The sequence below is a fragment of the Lagopus muta genome, chromosome 1, assembly GCF_023343835.1.
Source record: "Lagopus muta isolate bLagMut1 chromosome 1, bLagMut1 primary, whole genome shotgun sequence".
Taxonomy (NCBI): Eukaryota; Metazoa; Chordata; class Aves; order Galliformes; family Phasianidae; genus Lagopus; species Lagopus muta.
The window spans coordinates 183,371,270-183,388,477 of record NC_064433.1 but is presented as its reverse complement, the minus strand read 5'-3'; the positions used below and the strand labels follow the sequence as shown (position 1 = coordinate 183,388,477).

The 17,208-nt window shown below is 45.0% G+C and overlaps 1 protein-coding gene across 2 annotated transcripts in view; it reads right to left on the bottom strand.

Annotated features, from left to right (window-relative positions):
* Positions 1-2,433: 2,433 nt before the first annotated feature.
* Positions 2,434-17,208, bottom strand: part of MAML2 (mastermind like transcriptional coactivator 2) — a 209,520-nt gene continuing 194,745 nt past the window's right edge. For both annotated transcript variants that reach the window (XM_048937269.1, XM_048937277.1), the window contains 3 exons: positions 14,412-14,615; positions 11,261-11,372; positions 2,434-7,128 (listed from right to left, as the gene is read on the bottom strand). In XM_048937269.1, the coding sequence (XP_048793226.1) occupies positions 6,149-7,128; positions 11,261-11,372; positions 14,412-14,615 (1,296 nt within the window). In that variant the 3' untranslated portion in view covers positions 2,434-6,148. The remainder of the gene's footprint in view (positions 7,129-11,260; positions 11,373-14,411; positions 14,616-17,208) is intronic.

The following is a 17,208-nucleotide window of genomic DNA, read 5'->3' as shown; positions in this document are numbered from 1 at the left end:
ATGCTCTTCAGGCACTAATTTAGCAGAATCTATCTGTTGCATCTGAAGTTGAACTTGCTTGTTGTATTTAGAGACCAGGTCAGCACACAAGGCAGTTTGAATATATTGCCTGGTGTTATTTTTGCCATGTCACCTCAACATAACTGCATCAAGGGCAAATCCTGCCCTTGCGTGTTGTTCATTGACCAGCACAATGACGAGGAACCTTTTCCTTCTTTCAAATTGATTTTGAGGGTTAGATTTTTCAAGCTTTAGCAGAAGCTTCATGGATGCCCCTACACTCAGCATTTCACCCAAAAGCTGAACAGTACCACAGGATTTTTCTAGTGCTCGTGGGCACATAGAATAAAACAGTTACTGTGCCTGTAGAACAAGGCAGACCAGTCAGCCAGAGTGAAAACATAGCAGGCAGCCCTCCAAAAACCACAGATAGCGCATCTTTGTTGTCTCAAGCCGTGCAGAGGAATGCACGCCATGCCTGGGGAGCGACGGCTGTGCTTACACGCAAGCAGAGCCCCTCAGACTTTGGCCATGCAGTTTCAGGAGCCCACTATTGGTTCCGAGGATGAAGAAGGAGAGGATCCAGCCTGCAAGAATGTGGTTAGTGGCCATGGTGGTGATGGGTTGTACACAGTGATCTTAGAGGTCTTTTCCAACCTAATGATTCCATGACTCTAATCATGCAGTGGCAATGCAAACATCACCACATGCTCAACGGAACTGTGCGTGTTCTTCAGCACAGAAGTGGCTGAGTCATGGCAGAAAAGCAATCTTTTTAATACAGTAATTTGTGTGCAATGATCTTGTGAGCTGGAAGGAAAAAAAAAGAAATTTTGTATGTCATTTATTTGTCACTGGGAAATGATCCGAAACCTTATTAAAGGAGCTCTGTCAAGGTGGCCTGCATGACCCAGAAAGCCTTATTTAAAATTTGACATGATGTCAGCTTTTCCCATGGTGTAAGTTTTTACTACGGCAGGATCCTGCCCACATTCCTGCTGCTGTGGGGCCTCTGTGCTGCTATGGGAGGGAGCAGCACTCTGTATGGAGGTGGTAGTGTGTCCCCATGGGATTCTGCTGCAGTGGGAAAGGTCAGCCCTCACCCAGATGTGGTGCAGATCCTGCTGTCGTGCATCTGGCTGGGCAGGGCAAACACTCCCTGCCACCCATATCTCTCATGTGGTGAGAGGCATTTCCCCAGGCACATGGAATGGGGATGTTCAGTGGCACTGAGAACATGTGGTGCAGGGTGACTTGTGTCCATGTTATCACACCCTGCATCCACAGTGGGAATCATTTTGGTGATGGACATGGGTTGTGCTTGGCAGAGTGGCCGTCACACTCAGGCACTACCAGGGCCTGGGAGGTCCACATCCCTGGCTGTTTTTCACCTTAATACTATAGATACTGCTTTTTCAGCCTATCAGGAGCCCTGTGTCCCACCAGCTCCCCAGTCCCACCAGCTCTGTCCTGGCTATGGATTAGGCTAGGTGCAAGTGCTTTCTGCCCAGTGAGCATCACCAAAATGCTGGGCAGCCTGGCCAGCTGGAAACCACCCGGCACCAATGAAAATAGGAGACTTCTTTCCTCCATCTGTCCTGCTGTTGCTGCTGTCTCTAGGGAGCTTTCATCCAAGCAGATGAGCCTCCAGGGTAAGTGTCTGAAGTGGCAGTCTGACTGCCTTTTCAGCTGGGGTAGACAAAAAGGCACTTTAGGGCATGATTCTGGTGACCTATTTCAGGCGTGCTCACGGATGAGTAAGGCTGTGCCCTGATTTCCACTCCTGGGTGAGAGGGGAGCCAGGGCTGCCACCTGGAGATGCTGAAGCAAGAAGAGAGCTGTGGGAGATGTGGGCAGTGTGGGGCACAGGAGAAATGCCAACCTCTGTCCACCTCAGCAGCCCCCAGTGTTACCACCCTCCGCTTGGAGATGGAGACTGGCTTATGAGGGAAGCCTGTCAAGGAAGGAGAAATCACTTCCTCGTGGCTGTTTTTCAGCTCTCTCTGAGGTGATGCATAAATTAGATAGCACATCCTTGGTATACAGCTTGACGGGATTTATTAAAATGTTGGATCATGTCATGCGTGAACGCTCTGGCTTACAGATACTTGCAAGCTCATTGCTGCAGCAGGGCTCAGGAGCATATAAGCAAACCACTGTGCTGCAAGACTACACCAACCTATTCCTCAGAAGCAAAAATACCCACGTGTTACTTGTTAACCCCTCCTGGCATGAAACTATTGCTCCCGTCAGGAGAAAAAAAATCCCAGTTCTTTTGCAGAGAAGCAGAGTGAGCTCCCAGAAGCTGCCAGATGCACATTTTTCTCACCCCTCCTAAAATAGAACTGTAATTTTAATTTACTCAAATGAATGAGCCGTTGACTAAACAGACATTAATTTTAAAATTCACGTTAAGAAAAGAGACACTCGGGATAATTTTGATTGATTTACTTGGCAGAGTTTTGATAGCTACTGAAAAACATACTATTCATGTTTAGGTGAAAAATAAATGGAGTCAAATAAGTGTCACTGCATAGTACTAAGAGGTATATACAGCCACATGTAAAAATGCATAAACACAAACATTTCTGTACAGCAACTTTTCTTTTCAGTCTGTATAGAGAAACACTGGTTTATAATATGGGGAAAATATAAAGCAGACGTACATGCAACAAGGACGTGACAGTTACACGGGTCCCACCTGCCTCCCAAGAGTTACAACAACAACAACAAGAATAATAAAAGCCTTTTTCGGGGGAAAAAAAAAATAATTTGAAACCTGGAATGTTTTCATGTTGAGGTTTCCAGAGAGCTTCAGATTTCAAATATACCTGAAGTTGATTTAAAGGCTTGATTCAAAGCCCTGTGAAGGCAATGGAAAGACTCCATTGGTTTCAGTGAGCTTGGGGTCAGGCCCAGCTATTTAACCACGATCCCATTCTGCCCTCCCCCAAAATCCGAAGTCTGCAGATAAAAATAAACAATCGTATCATACAAAACTTTGTATATAGAATACAAAAGGTAACCGTTGTCTTTTTGTATAAAATACAACTTTCTGATAGTATATTTATTTCACATATGTATAAATATAACCCAAATAATATGATTTTATTATTCCTACCAAAATATTATTACTTTTTGGTTTTGTTTTTTGTTTTTGTTTTTTTGTTGGCTTTTTTTTTTTTTTTTTTACAAAAGTTTACAAAACAAATAATTCTTTATATTTACAACCCAATACTGCGAAGAGCGTTCGGTCGATGATGAAAAATAGACTCTGAGGGTAGTGCACTTAGCCATTGCAAAGAAAGGAAAACAAAGACACTAACTCTGCTTGGACACAGGTGTTCTGAAGAAGTGACACTGGATTCAAGGTTTGGTAGCAAGTCTTTTGCCAGCTCCTATTTCAAATGCATCAGGGTTGTCTTTACAGCACTGCTGTGGCCTCTGCCTTGCTGGGTTTACTTAAGTCGGAATGACATTTTGATCCCAGGGTTGCCCAGTGTCTCCTCTACTGCAGGCTGGGGCCAACAGGACAAAGCTCAGCATTGAATCCAGCACTGGATGACAGCTTGAAGACTTGGGACCAGCTCCTCAGCTGAGCATTATTTTACATCAGTTGAGGATCTGGAAAACAATCTGGTCTCAGTACAGGTGGCTTCCTCAATGGCATGTGAGTGCAGCTGAAGTTAGCAGACTTTAGTGCTCATTGCTTGTGATGAGACTAACCCAGCCTCAGCTTTAGCATCAGAATTGCCTGCTCATACAAGAGGTTGGGTGGTCACTGCTGACCTGCTCACAGATGGTGTGTGTGCCTGTGTGCTGATCTTTACACTTTGAACTCCTAGCTACTATTTCACTCTAGTTGTACACAGCATGTAGGGGATGCATTTGTTAGACTGCATCTGTATCACTCCCAAAGTAAGTAGGGCGCCAGTGGCCTGAGCTGAAAAGCTTTTTAAAGACTTGGAAACATTAGTACTGCATGCACCCCAGTGAAAACTGGGGATAAAATGGAGCTTTCTGGGCAGCTGAGCCACCACGGTATGCAAGGCAGCGATGTACAGCGATCACTAGGTGGGGCAGAAGGGACACTCCAGCATGGCTTCTCATCCCTCTCATGAACAGTGTGTCTGGGAATTAATAGCATAATGGACCACCTGCCTCAGCTGGTACCTCTCACCAAATGCCCATGTTACACCCTTCTTGGAGGTGCTGTCACCTGTGCGTGTGACCACACTTCCTGAAACATTGTGAAAAATGGTGCCCACATGAAATGGCAGTGAGAAATAACTGGAAAAGCCTTATTGAAACCTCACTTGAGAAATAGGTCAGATAAGTGCAGAGGCTATTGTCAGATAGTCTACTCATCCCACTGCCACTAACAAGGGTGAATAAAGCACTTGCATGCATGGGGCAGAGCAGTGCCTCTTGGTGCTGAGGCATGTGAACGTAGGCATTGTATTTCTTTGCCACATCTAGTTTTAACTAATTCAGAGGAGGCTGTGAAACACGTCTCGACACCTCATTTTAAAGAACAGCATTTTCATTTGAATTGCAAGATCTGTTCCCATTTCTGAATCCTCCTGCCAGACTCACAGTAGAGCTACTTTATTGTGACATGGGGCCTCCTTCTGATGTTCTTACTGGCCAAGCCTATAGGAGAAAATTTAACACAGTCAAGACTATTCTCTAGCAGTGAAGTCAAACAATGTGGAACCCATATCCTTACTACTCTGTTCTGTTAGCTTTCAATGCATGGTAGCTGCAAACTTGCTATGACTCAAGTTAATTTCCTATTGATATACAGAAATTGCTCAAGGAAACGTTAGCTGAACCATCCTAAAAAAAACCAGAACAGATGACTGAGTTGAGTGCCCAGAAATATTCTTCAAAACTGCTCAATTTACAAGCATAGATGTGGTTGAGTGAATACTGCAGATAACCCAGGTGGTTACAATGGATGTGTATGCATGCTGGTTGCAGAGGCAGCACCCTTGTACTCTGCTGAAAGAAGCTGTGTTGACATGGACCATCATTGGACCTCTTCAACTCCCTTGTATGCCAAAGGTAAGCTTTGGAAAGTGGAGCCAAATTACTGTGCAATCAAAATGGTAGTCTCTCCCAGACAAAGAGAAGGAAGGAAGAACATGTTTGATAGATTGGGACTGGGCTGAATTACCTGACCTGTGCCTTGCATTAAAATGAAAGTGGAGATACTTGCTGTGGCTTCACTGAGCCACATCATGTATTTGCCCTCCTGTAGGCTGAACTGGGAAAGTAGCCCATGAGGGTCAAACTGCGAGCACCTTTCTTAATTAATTTGTCCATTAAGTCACTGGTGTTGTTGGGGTAGGGCAAGGTGGCAAAGGGAGGCTCCTGAGCTCTGGCACAGTTCATATCGTGTCTCCCTCTAAGCTCCAAATGTGCTGCTGACAGGAAGGCAGCCTCCTCTGATACTGGCTGCAGGTGCTGGCAAAAGAGAGAAAGCAAAAACTAGAGCACACCGAGTTACACGCTGACGTCTGTTGCACGATCTGTCTCCTTTCCTTGGATGGGACCACTTACCCTTTTGTGTGGTACAAAACATAGGCTTAAAACAAAACCATTGGAAACACAAGTGTGAGTCTGTACTATGAAGAAGAAAACAGTTTTTGTAACGCCATGAGATTTACACAGAGCCTGATCCTGTCAGGGCTGAGTAGTCCCAAGGTAGTTAAGGGCTGCGAAGACAATGACTGAAGATCTCTGGACCACTTGGGCTGCTACTTACACTCAGAGAAATGATGTTTCACAGCCAATACCACTCTCTGGTGCTTCAGCGTGTGGGAAGCTAAGTGTTTTTCCACACAGCACCCACGAGAAGAACTAATGAGTTTGCAATGTGCTGGGCACCAGCGTGAGGAACAGACCCTTCACGTATTCTCACACGTTTCTGTCAGCCATGACTACTGTTTACATTATCGTTTGATCAGGGAGACATCACGGCTGTTCCTAGAGCAACTCTTCAAACAAGGTGGTCGCCCTATGTGGTATTTTAAAGGACAGCCCAGTTACTGGAGTGTAAGTTAACAAAGCAGATTGTTGGCATCTAAAGAAAAAGCTAACGTCCTTACTGCTTCTTCATCTGTTTCACCCTTGGCACTGTCACTTATGAGTGGTTCCCCAAAATCTCATCAAGATTGATGTCTTTCATCCAGTCATCATTACCAGGTTCCGTTTTCAGTAAAGAATCTATAAAGTCTGAATCACTGTTGAGTGCAGGTCCTATACTGTCACTCTGCTGGTTCAGAAAGTCAAACGCGAGGTCACTACCATGATCGCCTCCTTGGTAAGCCCGGGAGTTTTGGTTGGTAGACGTGAAACTGGTAGATGGCAGAGATGACGGAGGTGTCATACTTGTTCCAGGCTGATTCAAGGAAGGCACAGTCTGTCCTCTCAGCTGGTTAGGTCTCACGCTTAGACCTCGTAGTGACCCAGCAGATTGTCCATTTACAGTCTGGTGCATTTGGTTCAGAGGAGGCCTCATTTGGACTCCCGCTGTTAATTGATTAGGAGGTGCCAATGCACGCTGAGGAAAATGCTGGTTGCCCATGCTGCGTTGCAAAGACTGGTTAGAATATGGAGTGCCTGTGGGGAAACGGACACCGGCGGGTTTCAGTGCGTCCTGCTGCTTCACAGCAGCTTCTTGCGGGGCCCAGTTCTGAGCAGTGGCCGTAGCTGTGATCATCACATTGGGTGGTCTTTGCACGGGGAGACCTGTGGCTCCGTGGTTCAAACTTGGCCTTACTTGCTGTGAGCTGACCACTGACCCAGTCCCAAAAGCAGCTACGTTGTTGCTCTGCGTCATGGTTTGCTGTCGAGACATCATGGGGTTATTCTGACTGGGCAGGACCTGGTTTTGGTTTCTGTGTGGCTGCATTTGGCTCATTCCTGAAGTCACGCTGTACGCGCTCGGTTGGTTGCAAGGAAGGTTCCCATAGCAGCCCATACTCCGAGCAGCAGGAACAGAAGGCATTCGGGTCCCAGCAGGGGTGGACATGAGGCTGGAGCTCTGAGGCATGATGCTGTGTGTTGAAATTGGGTTTGATAAGGACATGCTGGAGTTCATGCTCACAGCTGGCGAACCACCTGGAAAGGAGAAAACATGCATGTTAAAACATAAATGCATTGAGGCATGGTGTCATTCAAATACCAACAGGTTAAAAATCCTGAATTTCTTGAGTAAGATATCTTGCTCTGATAGGATTTACATGTACTTGTTCGAAGCCTTAAAGATACCTATCAGCTAATGGGTGGCTTGCTTTATATGAAGCCACTGGTAGTCTTTCCATCCTTTCAGAGGACATCAGATGAGCCAGAAGTGTTCTTGCTGGGAGAGAAATATTGGAATAAGGAGGGATAAAAAGAACCAGTGGGAAGGAACAAACACTATTCTGCCTTTTTCTTTTTTTTTAAATAGAAATGATAGAAATGCAGGACAAAACCCATTTAAGTGAGGTGAGATTCATATTTCCCTTTCCTCCTGCCCATCCAAGACTGCATCCCACTTGCAGCACACAGCCTCTGCCCCAGGCAGATGCCAGGAGAGCTGCTCAGTCCTGTGACCTGCTTGCTCCTGTGTGATGTGGTGACCAAGCAGGCATGAGACCGTTGCTTATGCAGTGCAAGGGACTGAATTAATTCCAGGCCCCATTGGCTGTCTGAAGAAGACCAAACGTTTTCTAGATACAGATATAGATGTAGATAGCTGAAACCATCTACAAACCCAGGCTGAATTTGACTAACTTTGACTTCATCCCCAAATTTTGTTATCCATTAGTCTGTTTGATTATTTTTATCAGTTGGTCCATCACCAATCCTGTCTTGGTGCACAGTGCAGGTGCTTAAAGACCATGACTGTGTCTGCAGTGTTCTCCAGTATCCCAATGTGTGGCATATTTTCCAGTCCTTCAGCCATTTTCAGCTCTTTTCAAAACTTGCCATTTTTCAGCATCTGATTTCAAGGCTACACATCACAGCTACCCACAGTATTTAATGGCTCTTGCACAACTCCAGAACGGATGTAAAGCAAGCTTTTTGTTTCTTGTTCAGTACCATCTCAGACTGAGTCCTTCCAGTTGTATTTGCAGGAATATCTGGAGGCCTATTAGCCATTTCCTTACGTGCCATGTTAATTTTTTATTACTCTGGTTTCTGAATCAAAATATGCAGTACCAAGTTGTATGCTTTAAAGTACACGACCTGAGCAACTATTTCCTTTATCAACCAAAGTTGTGGTTTCATTGGAAAAAGAAAAAATACCATAACAGTTTGAAAAGATGCCTTTTATGAAAAACCCATATTGCCTGACATTAATTATATTCTCTTCTTCTTAAATTCTTTATTATATAGCTACATTGGCTCCCCAGTACTTTTGCTGGGCTCCACATTAGATCACTATGGTATCAATTACCTAGTTACTCTTTTAATTTTTGTTATGGCTTTAGTTTTCTTCCTTGGAGTTTCAGGACTAAATAAAAAGTGACATTAAGAATTTGGAGAACCTCTCAGCCAGCTCTTGTAGAACTCTTGAACACAAATCATGCACATACATATTTTAAAAGTCTATGTTTAGTAACAGCTGTTTAATATACTGTTCCTGTTGAAATTTCACCATAATGATGTTCAGTTCACTGAGACTGGAATAGAATAAAAGAATTATCACATATTTCTGCTGTTTCTTCATTATTTTTATACATATGCTATTGCTGTTTTGTAATGGATACAAAGCATTATTTTTTCACTGAAGTACTTGTAAATAATCTCCTCCTAACTCATTATTAACACCACGTTTGACTCCACAACTGGAGTCACTTATTCCAAATCAGTATGAACAGACGCCTAGACTGAGAAGCTCACCTTATCCTTCATAAACTGTCTCCAAGTAGGGGATGCTTACTTACAAAACAATTCAAGGAGACTGATCTAACTGTAGATGTCCCTGTTCATTGGAGTCAGACTAGATGACCATTAAAGGTCCCTTCCAACTCAAACGATTCTATGATTCAGTGATCTAAAATCTCGATTCAGTCCCCGAGCTGGGCAGCCCCAGGACAGGAGATGCCCTGAGAAGGCCACCATCAGATCCTCCCATGTGCTACACTGCTCCTGGGAAGAAAATCAGTGCTGTGCAGGAAAGATCACAGTTAGCCTGTCTTTGTCTTTGCCGGTGGTTTTACGCATTGCTTTCTTCTTGTAGGGTAATAAAGATTGAGGCCCTCAGACTTCGCTTCCTTAAGCTGCTGGTGAAGTGGAGGAATGGCATAGGAAACATTTCCGAAGACCTGGAACAGCACTGAGGGAGAACAGTCCTCTCTGTGCAGTCAAACTGAAGCAGCTGCAACAGGTTGGTGGGGTCACTGCACACACTGTGGGATGATGCCCTATGGGGTGACTGCCAGCTGCGGGGAGCCCTGAGGGTTGGCATCCTGCTCCTTGTGTAAATGCCATGCGCTTTAAGGAGCATGAGCTCAGGACATGGGCTGTACATGTTGCGCAAAAGACAAAGTTTCTCTTTTTTTTTTGTATTGCTATTTTTATCCTTTTATTTTTAACATGAATATTTTCCATCCTGATTTCTTCCAGATGGGAAGACATTTCTCCTCGAGCAGTGCTGCACACAGCAGCTGGACGCCCTGGGCAGCAGAGGTTCGAAATACCCTCACTGCCCCATTCACCTGCTGGCATCAGGGGCTTCTTGCTGTGACACAGCACTGGAGGGAAAGCACAGAGGAATAAAATGCTTCACCACGTCTCCACATCTCTTTTATGGATTTTTAGTTAACTTTGTTGTTTTTTTTTTCCTTCCCCCTGACCTGAGCAAAGCTCTTCCCAGAAAAATAGGAAACAGATTCCCTGTGTTGCTGCCTTATGCAAGAGTTTCCTAACCACTCCATCTGGTAGCTGCGTGGTGAGCTCCCAGCACAGCCCTTTCTCCCAGGCTCACCCAAAATGCTGCTCTCCTCCCTGGTGTTCCTCAGTGGGGAGATTTGCATGGGCAAGTGCTGCCAATCTCATATGTTGCAAATCCAGGAGGTGTGTCTCCAAATGCCACAAGGCCTGGCAAGGAGTCCATCAGATTTCAAACAAAGAGAACCACATAACAATGGCGACCTACTTGTTTTGGAGTCTTTTGTAGACGTGGCTGCAGCCATTTCCATGTTCTCTCTCAGGCTAGAGATGTGTTGTTTACAAGTGTAAGCCAAGAATCTCAGTTAATCATTTGATTTCAGGAATGAGTCTTTAAGCAACACATGAAATCACAGGATTCCCTAACAAAGCTGCCAGCATAGTGAGAGCATTTGCTGTAACAGCACAGGAAGTACCCAGCCAGCAAAGAGGGCCCTGTGGCACAGCCCCCACCGTGGGCATCAGTGATGCTTGTGCAGATTAACTGAAGACAGGACATGCTCAGAGTTGCAGCAGGTTGTAGAATGCAGCAGGTTGTAGAATGCAGCAGTTTTGTCACCGCTGAGACTTGCAAACAGCAAAGCAGTGCATGAACATCACCTTGTTGGTGCTGTATCAGCAGCTTGGGCAGAAGGTGGCAAAGGAGCTGCACTTGGGAATCCATTAAAGATGTAGGAGAAAGTGAAGAAGTTCTGCTACAAAGGATAGGTAGGAATGAAAGGCTTATATCTGCCCAGAGAGGTTGTGGATTCTGCCCAGGGAGGTTATGGATTCTCCTTGTCTGGAGATATTCAAGACCCTCATGGATGCCTATCTGTGCAGCCTGCTTTGCAGGGGGATTGGACTCAATGATCTCTAGAAGTCCCTTCCAACACCTACAATTCTGTGATTCTGTGATATCACTGGGAGTTCTATTGCAGTGCTTGGCTGATTTGTTGAAATGCTGCTTGTCGTGAAGCACTGAGGCATATAAAAAATGGACTAAAAGCTCAAATGGCAGCTCTGGTGCCCATGGTGGCATCATATGTAATACTTAAGAATCAGTGTAAGGGTCTTCACATTGAAATAAGCTTCTGTTTGAAGGGAAGAATGTTTCTAGTCTCAATCCCTGAAGCAAGACGTACCAGAAGAGAAACTTCTGGACAGAGCAAGGCTGCACATTTATGAAGACACCTCTGTATCAGGTATTTCAGTGCGTGTTTTTCTCCAAGCAGTGCTGAAGGGAGGGGTACCCATAAAGTCAGGCCCTTGTTATCAGTGCATGCCTGGCTCTTCTGGAGGAAAAAGTTTCTTTTAGCACATGGACACTTACCAGGATACTGGTTTGCTTGTTGCATGTTGACCACATTCCTTCTTTGGTCTTTATAATCCGGTGGTGGCCGTGTCAAGTGTCTGTTCAGCTGATCTTGTGGAGTGATTTTCTCCTAGAGGATGAGAGGAGAATTTTGTTAATTTAGCAAGAAGGGTCCAGACCTGCAAGGTCCACACCTGCTCCTTGGCTTTGTCAACATTTCTCAGCCCATTTCACCCATGCTGACCTGGGTGAATGTGCACAGCTGGCAGAGAGGATTTCAGCTTGCCATTAGACATGCTTTGTCCTATCTCTCCCTCCTTCCTTCCTGCTACATTGGAGGAGTTGCCACAAAAATAAACAAGATCCATTGCTTTGTCCCCCTCCTGTCTCTTCTCATCATAGATACAATTAGGAGACGTGGCCAAGGCTTTGCAAAGACTGTACTGGGATGGTTGTTCGTACCACTCACCACTGCCCTGTGTTTCCCTGTACATGTACATGGCACTGTCTTACTTGTTCTAGGAGTGCAAGCACTGGGGAAAGGACAGTGAGGAAAGAAAGCTGAAAAATGTAGTAAGGCAGCTTTTTTATTTTGGGCCTGTAGAGACACATATCTAGTGAAAGGAAGATAGAAACCCATGTCCTTGAATTGAAATCTAATTGCCCTGTCCTCATAAAGACTTGCTAAGTGCAGGTGCTGGAGTCAGCTGCAAATCTCTCATCAGCATCAACACACAGTGAAGCTGACCTGTTACTGGACACTGATTCCGTGATTTGGCGTCTCCAGACTGTTCCTGCCCTGCAACTTCTTGGTGAGGCTTGGAGCACTGTGTCCAACTCTGGGCTCCTCAGTACAAGACACACATAGACTTACTGGCCGCCAACAGAGGGCCACCAAGATGGTGAAGGAACTGGAGTACGTCTCCTGTGAGGAGAAGCTGAGAGAGCTGGGACTGTTCAGAATGGAGATGAGGAGGTTCAGGGGATCCCATTAATGTCCATAAGTGGCTGAGGGGTGGGTGCAAAGGGGATGGAGACAGAATCTTGTCAGTAGTGCCCAGTGCCAGGACAGGAGGCAATGGGCACAAACTGGAGCACAGGAGGTTCCCTCTGAGCACCAGAAGCACCTCTGTGCTGTGCAGGTGATGGAGCAGTGGCACAGGTTACACAAAGGCTGTGGGATCTCCTCCTTGGAGATCTCCCAAAGCCACCTGGATGCAGTCCTGGGCACCCTGCACTGGGTGTCCCTGCTGGAGCAGAGGTTGGGCCACATGGACCCAGAGGTCCCTTCCAACTTTAACAACTTTATGATTCTGAGATATGTGGCTTCGTGGTGTGAAAATGTGACTTGTGATGTAAGCCATTGCTGGTGTACATGTGCCTCCTGGAGTCAGTCCTACTGGGCAGGTCCCTCTTCTCCATGACATGCTCACCAGTGCACTTGAGCTTCGCACTTGCAGGCTTGAGGCTGGCTAATCCACAGCAATTTCCACCCAAAATCTATGGGAAATGATATAAAAGGCTCCCTGTGCTCTGCACTGGGCATGAAGGGAAAAGCCATTTCTGGGCAAGTGACCAAGGGCATCCAGTGGCAAATTCACCGTAAGGAGCTTGGATCTTCTCAGACAGCAAACCAGCTCATCACTGTGTGAGAGGACCAGGCCCGGTGTGTGTCTGAAGCCAGTCAGATTTACTCAGGGCTCTTTTACCTGAAAGAGCACACAAGTTGACTTTCTCATGACAAATCTTTTTTTTTTTCTGCTGCAAGAAGCACTCAGAAATGCTGGGAGAAAAGCCTTTCTTGTAGTATGTAGGCATTTTCTTAATGCATTCTAAAAGTGAGATTTATAGAGCTCATTTCAGTATACCAGTCAGCCTTGTAAGAAAAAGGCGGGTTAACCTGCAGGCAATCCCGGCATAAAATGCATCTAGGCTTTGTGCGTATTGCCATGTCCACAATACAAAACAAATGAAAGCTGATCAAAAATCTCAATCTGTAGAGTCATTTTAATTTCTGTTTAGCTCTTACTTATTTTTTAGAAGAGCTATGTGAGCAATTAACTTTTTGTTCCTGTAAGAATTCAGAAAACTGCAGCACAGAGCTGAGTGGACACTTCTCTTCTGCGTAAATTAGAAAGCTAACACTTATTTCCTTCATAGGACAATGAAATGACAATTGAATTTCAAACTCAAGTCTTTTTAGTTTGTATTTTTAGAACATTCACACGTTTGTAAACAAGGAGACATCTATAAAAATATGGATTTTATTTTTTCAGTTGTTTTGAAAATACCCACAGCAAGCTATGGATGTTTTTCCATTTCTGTGCTCTTCTGTGGCATTCACTAAACGTGCCGGTTTTTCTGAATTTGTTTTTATATAGAAGAGAAAATTTTGGATTCAAAACGCCGTGCCAACATGAATGGGTGTGCCCTGTAGGCTCTCCTGAGGTACGTAAACCATAGGCTGGGGTTCTGGTAGCACCCTGAGCAGGGGCAGCAGGGATGCCCCTTTGCGTTGGCCGTGCTCATCTAGCACCTTCAGCAGATTGGATGTGGTATCAATGGCAAAGCTACTTTAGCAGAACAAAACTGGTGGGCTCTGGGGTCTGTCACTTCCGTCAATACCACACGTATCTCCCTTGCTTCAGCTAACAAGGCAGAGAGAAGAACTGGCTGCAATTATCTGGAAATGTACAGAGAGAAATGGAGAAAGAAGAATTCATGGGCAATCCCAGACAAGCAGACAGATTTGTTTTGAGCACTACTGTCAGTGTACCCAATCCCTGCTCACACGTAGGCCTTTATACCGTGCTGCCTAGTTTGCCAAGCCTGGAAGTCAAATTTGCTTTAGAGTCAAGGTAGCGCAGCAGTGCACCTTAGCTTATCCTACAGGGAAAACCACTGAAAATATTCATGTGCCTGGAATTAAGCATATCCTTAGTTCTTATAACAAAGCTACAGTAGCTCTGATATTTCAGTTGTTTCATACAAACTGAAGTTGTTTTGAAAGGGCATATTGAAGTGCTGAGAAATATGAGGTACACTCTAGAAGGCCTAGGCATTGCCAAAATGACCTCAGTCTTGGGTACTTTCTTCTCTGTCTTAGCTTTCTTTTCTATTATTTCCATAAAAATCTTTTCCCCGTAAAATAAGGAACTGGAAAGCTTACAGCTTCTGCCAACATCTGCTGCTGTAGGAGGAGTTGCTTTTGCTCCATCATTTGCCGTTGCAGAGCCTGCTTCTTTTCCATCAGTTGCTGATTCAACATTGATTGCTGGGATGAATTCATGTAACCACTTCCAGTGTTTGGATTTGAGCAAGAACTGGAGTTTGGAGTGGGGCCAGCTCCCTGACCTACCACAGAATGTTGATCCTGAAACAGAAAAAATGGCTCATGAAGGATGAAAATAATAAGAAGCAACAAGAAAATGAAAGAATCCCTTTTATGCAATTTGCTCAAGTGCAGGGGACAGTGCACAGGCTCTCAATACAAGTGACTGATACAAAGGCTTTGACAAAGTAAGTAAGGGATGGGGTAACTTTATTGCTCATGGAAGACTATGAGAACTTGCCAGGTGATTCCAGTGGAAAACCTTGATGTTGTACCAGGAGCCTGGGAAACATTAACAGAAGTAACTGAGCTGTCCTGCAGACCTTTCAGGAAACTTCCATTGGGCTGCATGGCAGCCTGTTTGACCACAAGGGAACAAACTCTTCCTCTGCTGGTTCCTACCACCTGATGAGCAGCAGCAAGAATTGTTTAGAGTCTCATTGCTGGAGAAGACTCATTGCTACAAGTGACATTTACTGTTAGAAAATACAGAAGTCACAAGCTGCACCTTTGCAGTGGGGTGAGTGATGGTATTTTCCTTTGTCCCTTCACCTCCCTCGCAAGAATGGTCTCTGAGATTGCTGATGGTCTTCACTTAGCACTAGATTAAACAAATAGGCTTACAACTTATTGGCTTCCTTGATGAAACAAATATGTAAGTGAATAGGACCTTTAAGGGGGCTTTAGGATCTCCCTGGTCTTTTCCATGAATCTCAGTATGCTTCCTCTTCCCCATATCATAGCATCATTAAGGTTGGAAAAGACCTCTAAGATCATCTAGTCCAACTGTCCACCTGCCACCAATATTACCCACTAAACCATGCCCCTAAGTACTCCACCTTTCTTGAACACCTTCAGGGATGGTGACTTCAACACATCCCTGGGCAGCCTGTTCCATTGCCCGACCGTTCTTGCAGAGAATAAGTTTTTCCTTAGATACGATCTATGGGCAGCTTCATGTGGATCAGGCCCTGGGCAACCTGTTTTAGCTGTGCATATCCCTGTTCATTGGAGGGGAGTTGGACTAGGCGACCTTTAAAGGTCCCTTCCAACTCTGAGGATTCTGTGATTCTGTGATTTTAAGTGGAAGGGTTGACAAAAGGTCATCTCAATAGCAAGGTACTTGGGAAGTCCAGACTGTATATTCAGGATGAAAACAGACATGGGATGAGAATATGTTGCTCATTTTCTTTTAACCATGGTTTCTGTTGACAGAAATATGTTTTCTGTCTACTTGCTCCACCAGAGTTTGCTACTTGGATCTTCACCAAATGTGGAAAAGGACTTTCTCAGTCAGCACACAAAAATGTGTTAGCCCACAAAAATATTCAGCCTATGTTGGATCACTTGATAGTCAGGTGCTCCTTAGCTGCAAGAAAACAGGACTGAAGAGGTCACAACTGTTATGAGAAAACAGCGGTTTTCTGACTCTGCTTTGTTGCAGTTCACCCTAGGAAGCAGCTGGTGAATTCTGTATAACTTGATATCCAGCAGCATATTTTGACCCAGCGCTGGGGCAAATCCATGGCAAGGGCAGCGCGATGCCCCGTGGAGCGGCACTTCTCAGTGCTGAGGTGTAGTCCCAGGGTGAAGCCCTGCTCCATGGCCACGGCCTCCCATGGCATCCAGGGAAAGAAGGGCCAAACAGCAGTGAAAGAAGGATGGGCTGGGCTGCTTTCCACGCCCTGCAGAGCACAGGGCACTGATGGCAATCACTTTGAAAACCCCAGGAAAGCTCATTTCCGCGTCTTAGCTTTTGCTCGGCACACAAAAGCACCCTCTCACACACAGTAACATGCACACTGCAAACTAATCTAACTTATCTTTATACCATCTGGCATGGAAGAAACACAATGATTGTTGGAGTTATTTCTATTTTAAAATAATTCTGTGGCTTTTAGATGGGGCTACACGAGTGCAGAGCTAGCTGGATACAAGTTTTTGATGTCTCTTAATGAAATAAAAACTGTGACTTTCTTCTGGAGCCACCTGCAGCCCCCAGGGCAGTGTTACAAACCCACCCTTGAAAATTTATTGGGCTCTTACACAATTATATCCCGCACACTTTCCTTTGGTTCCAGAAGGAATCCGGGATTGCTCAGCACTGCCACATTTTTCAGCCCTTATGTTAGCTGCAAGATAGAAACTACCTCCTCTCAACAGACCTGCTTGCCAAGTTGTTGCGCAAACTTTTTTGTCTTTCTTAAAATATTTTGAAAAGAAAAATATGTTACAATAAATTGGCTTTGACTTCTATATTCAAATGACACTCTAGCTTGAACCCAGCCACATGTTATATCCATTAATAGAATTCATCTGTTGTGTTTTTGCACAGATAATGCAGGCTCCACCAAATGTGCTTTCATAGTCCAGTCTAAAAAAAACAACCCCAAAACCAACAAGGACAACAGTCCGCCAAAGCCTAACCTTTTCTCTCTCCTTTATCCCCTGCCAGCCCCTCTGAGCCGTGGGGAGGGACTTTGTTTAACATAAACTGGGCAGCGTCCATTCAAGCTACCTATCAAAGAAAGCTTTTCTGTAACAGCAATTGGCACGATGCGCTCGCTGCTTGGCAAAAAGGCCCTGAGAAAACAGTATAAATCAAGGACTCGGAGCCAGCTTGCTTTTATGCATT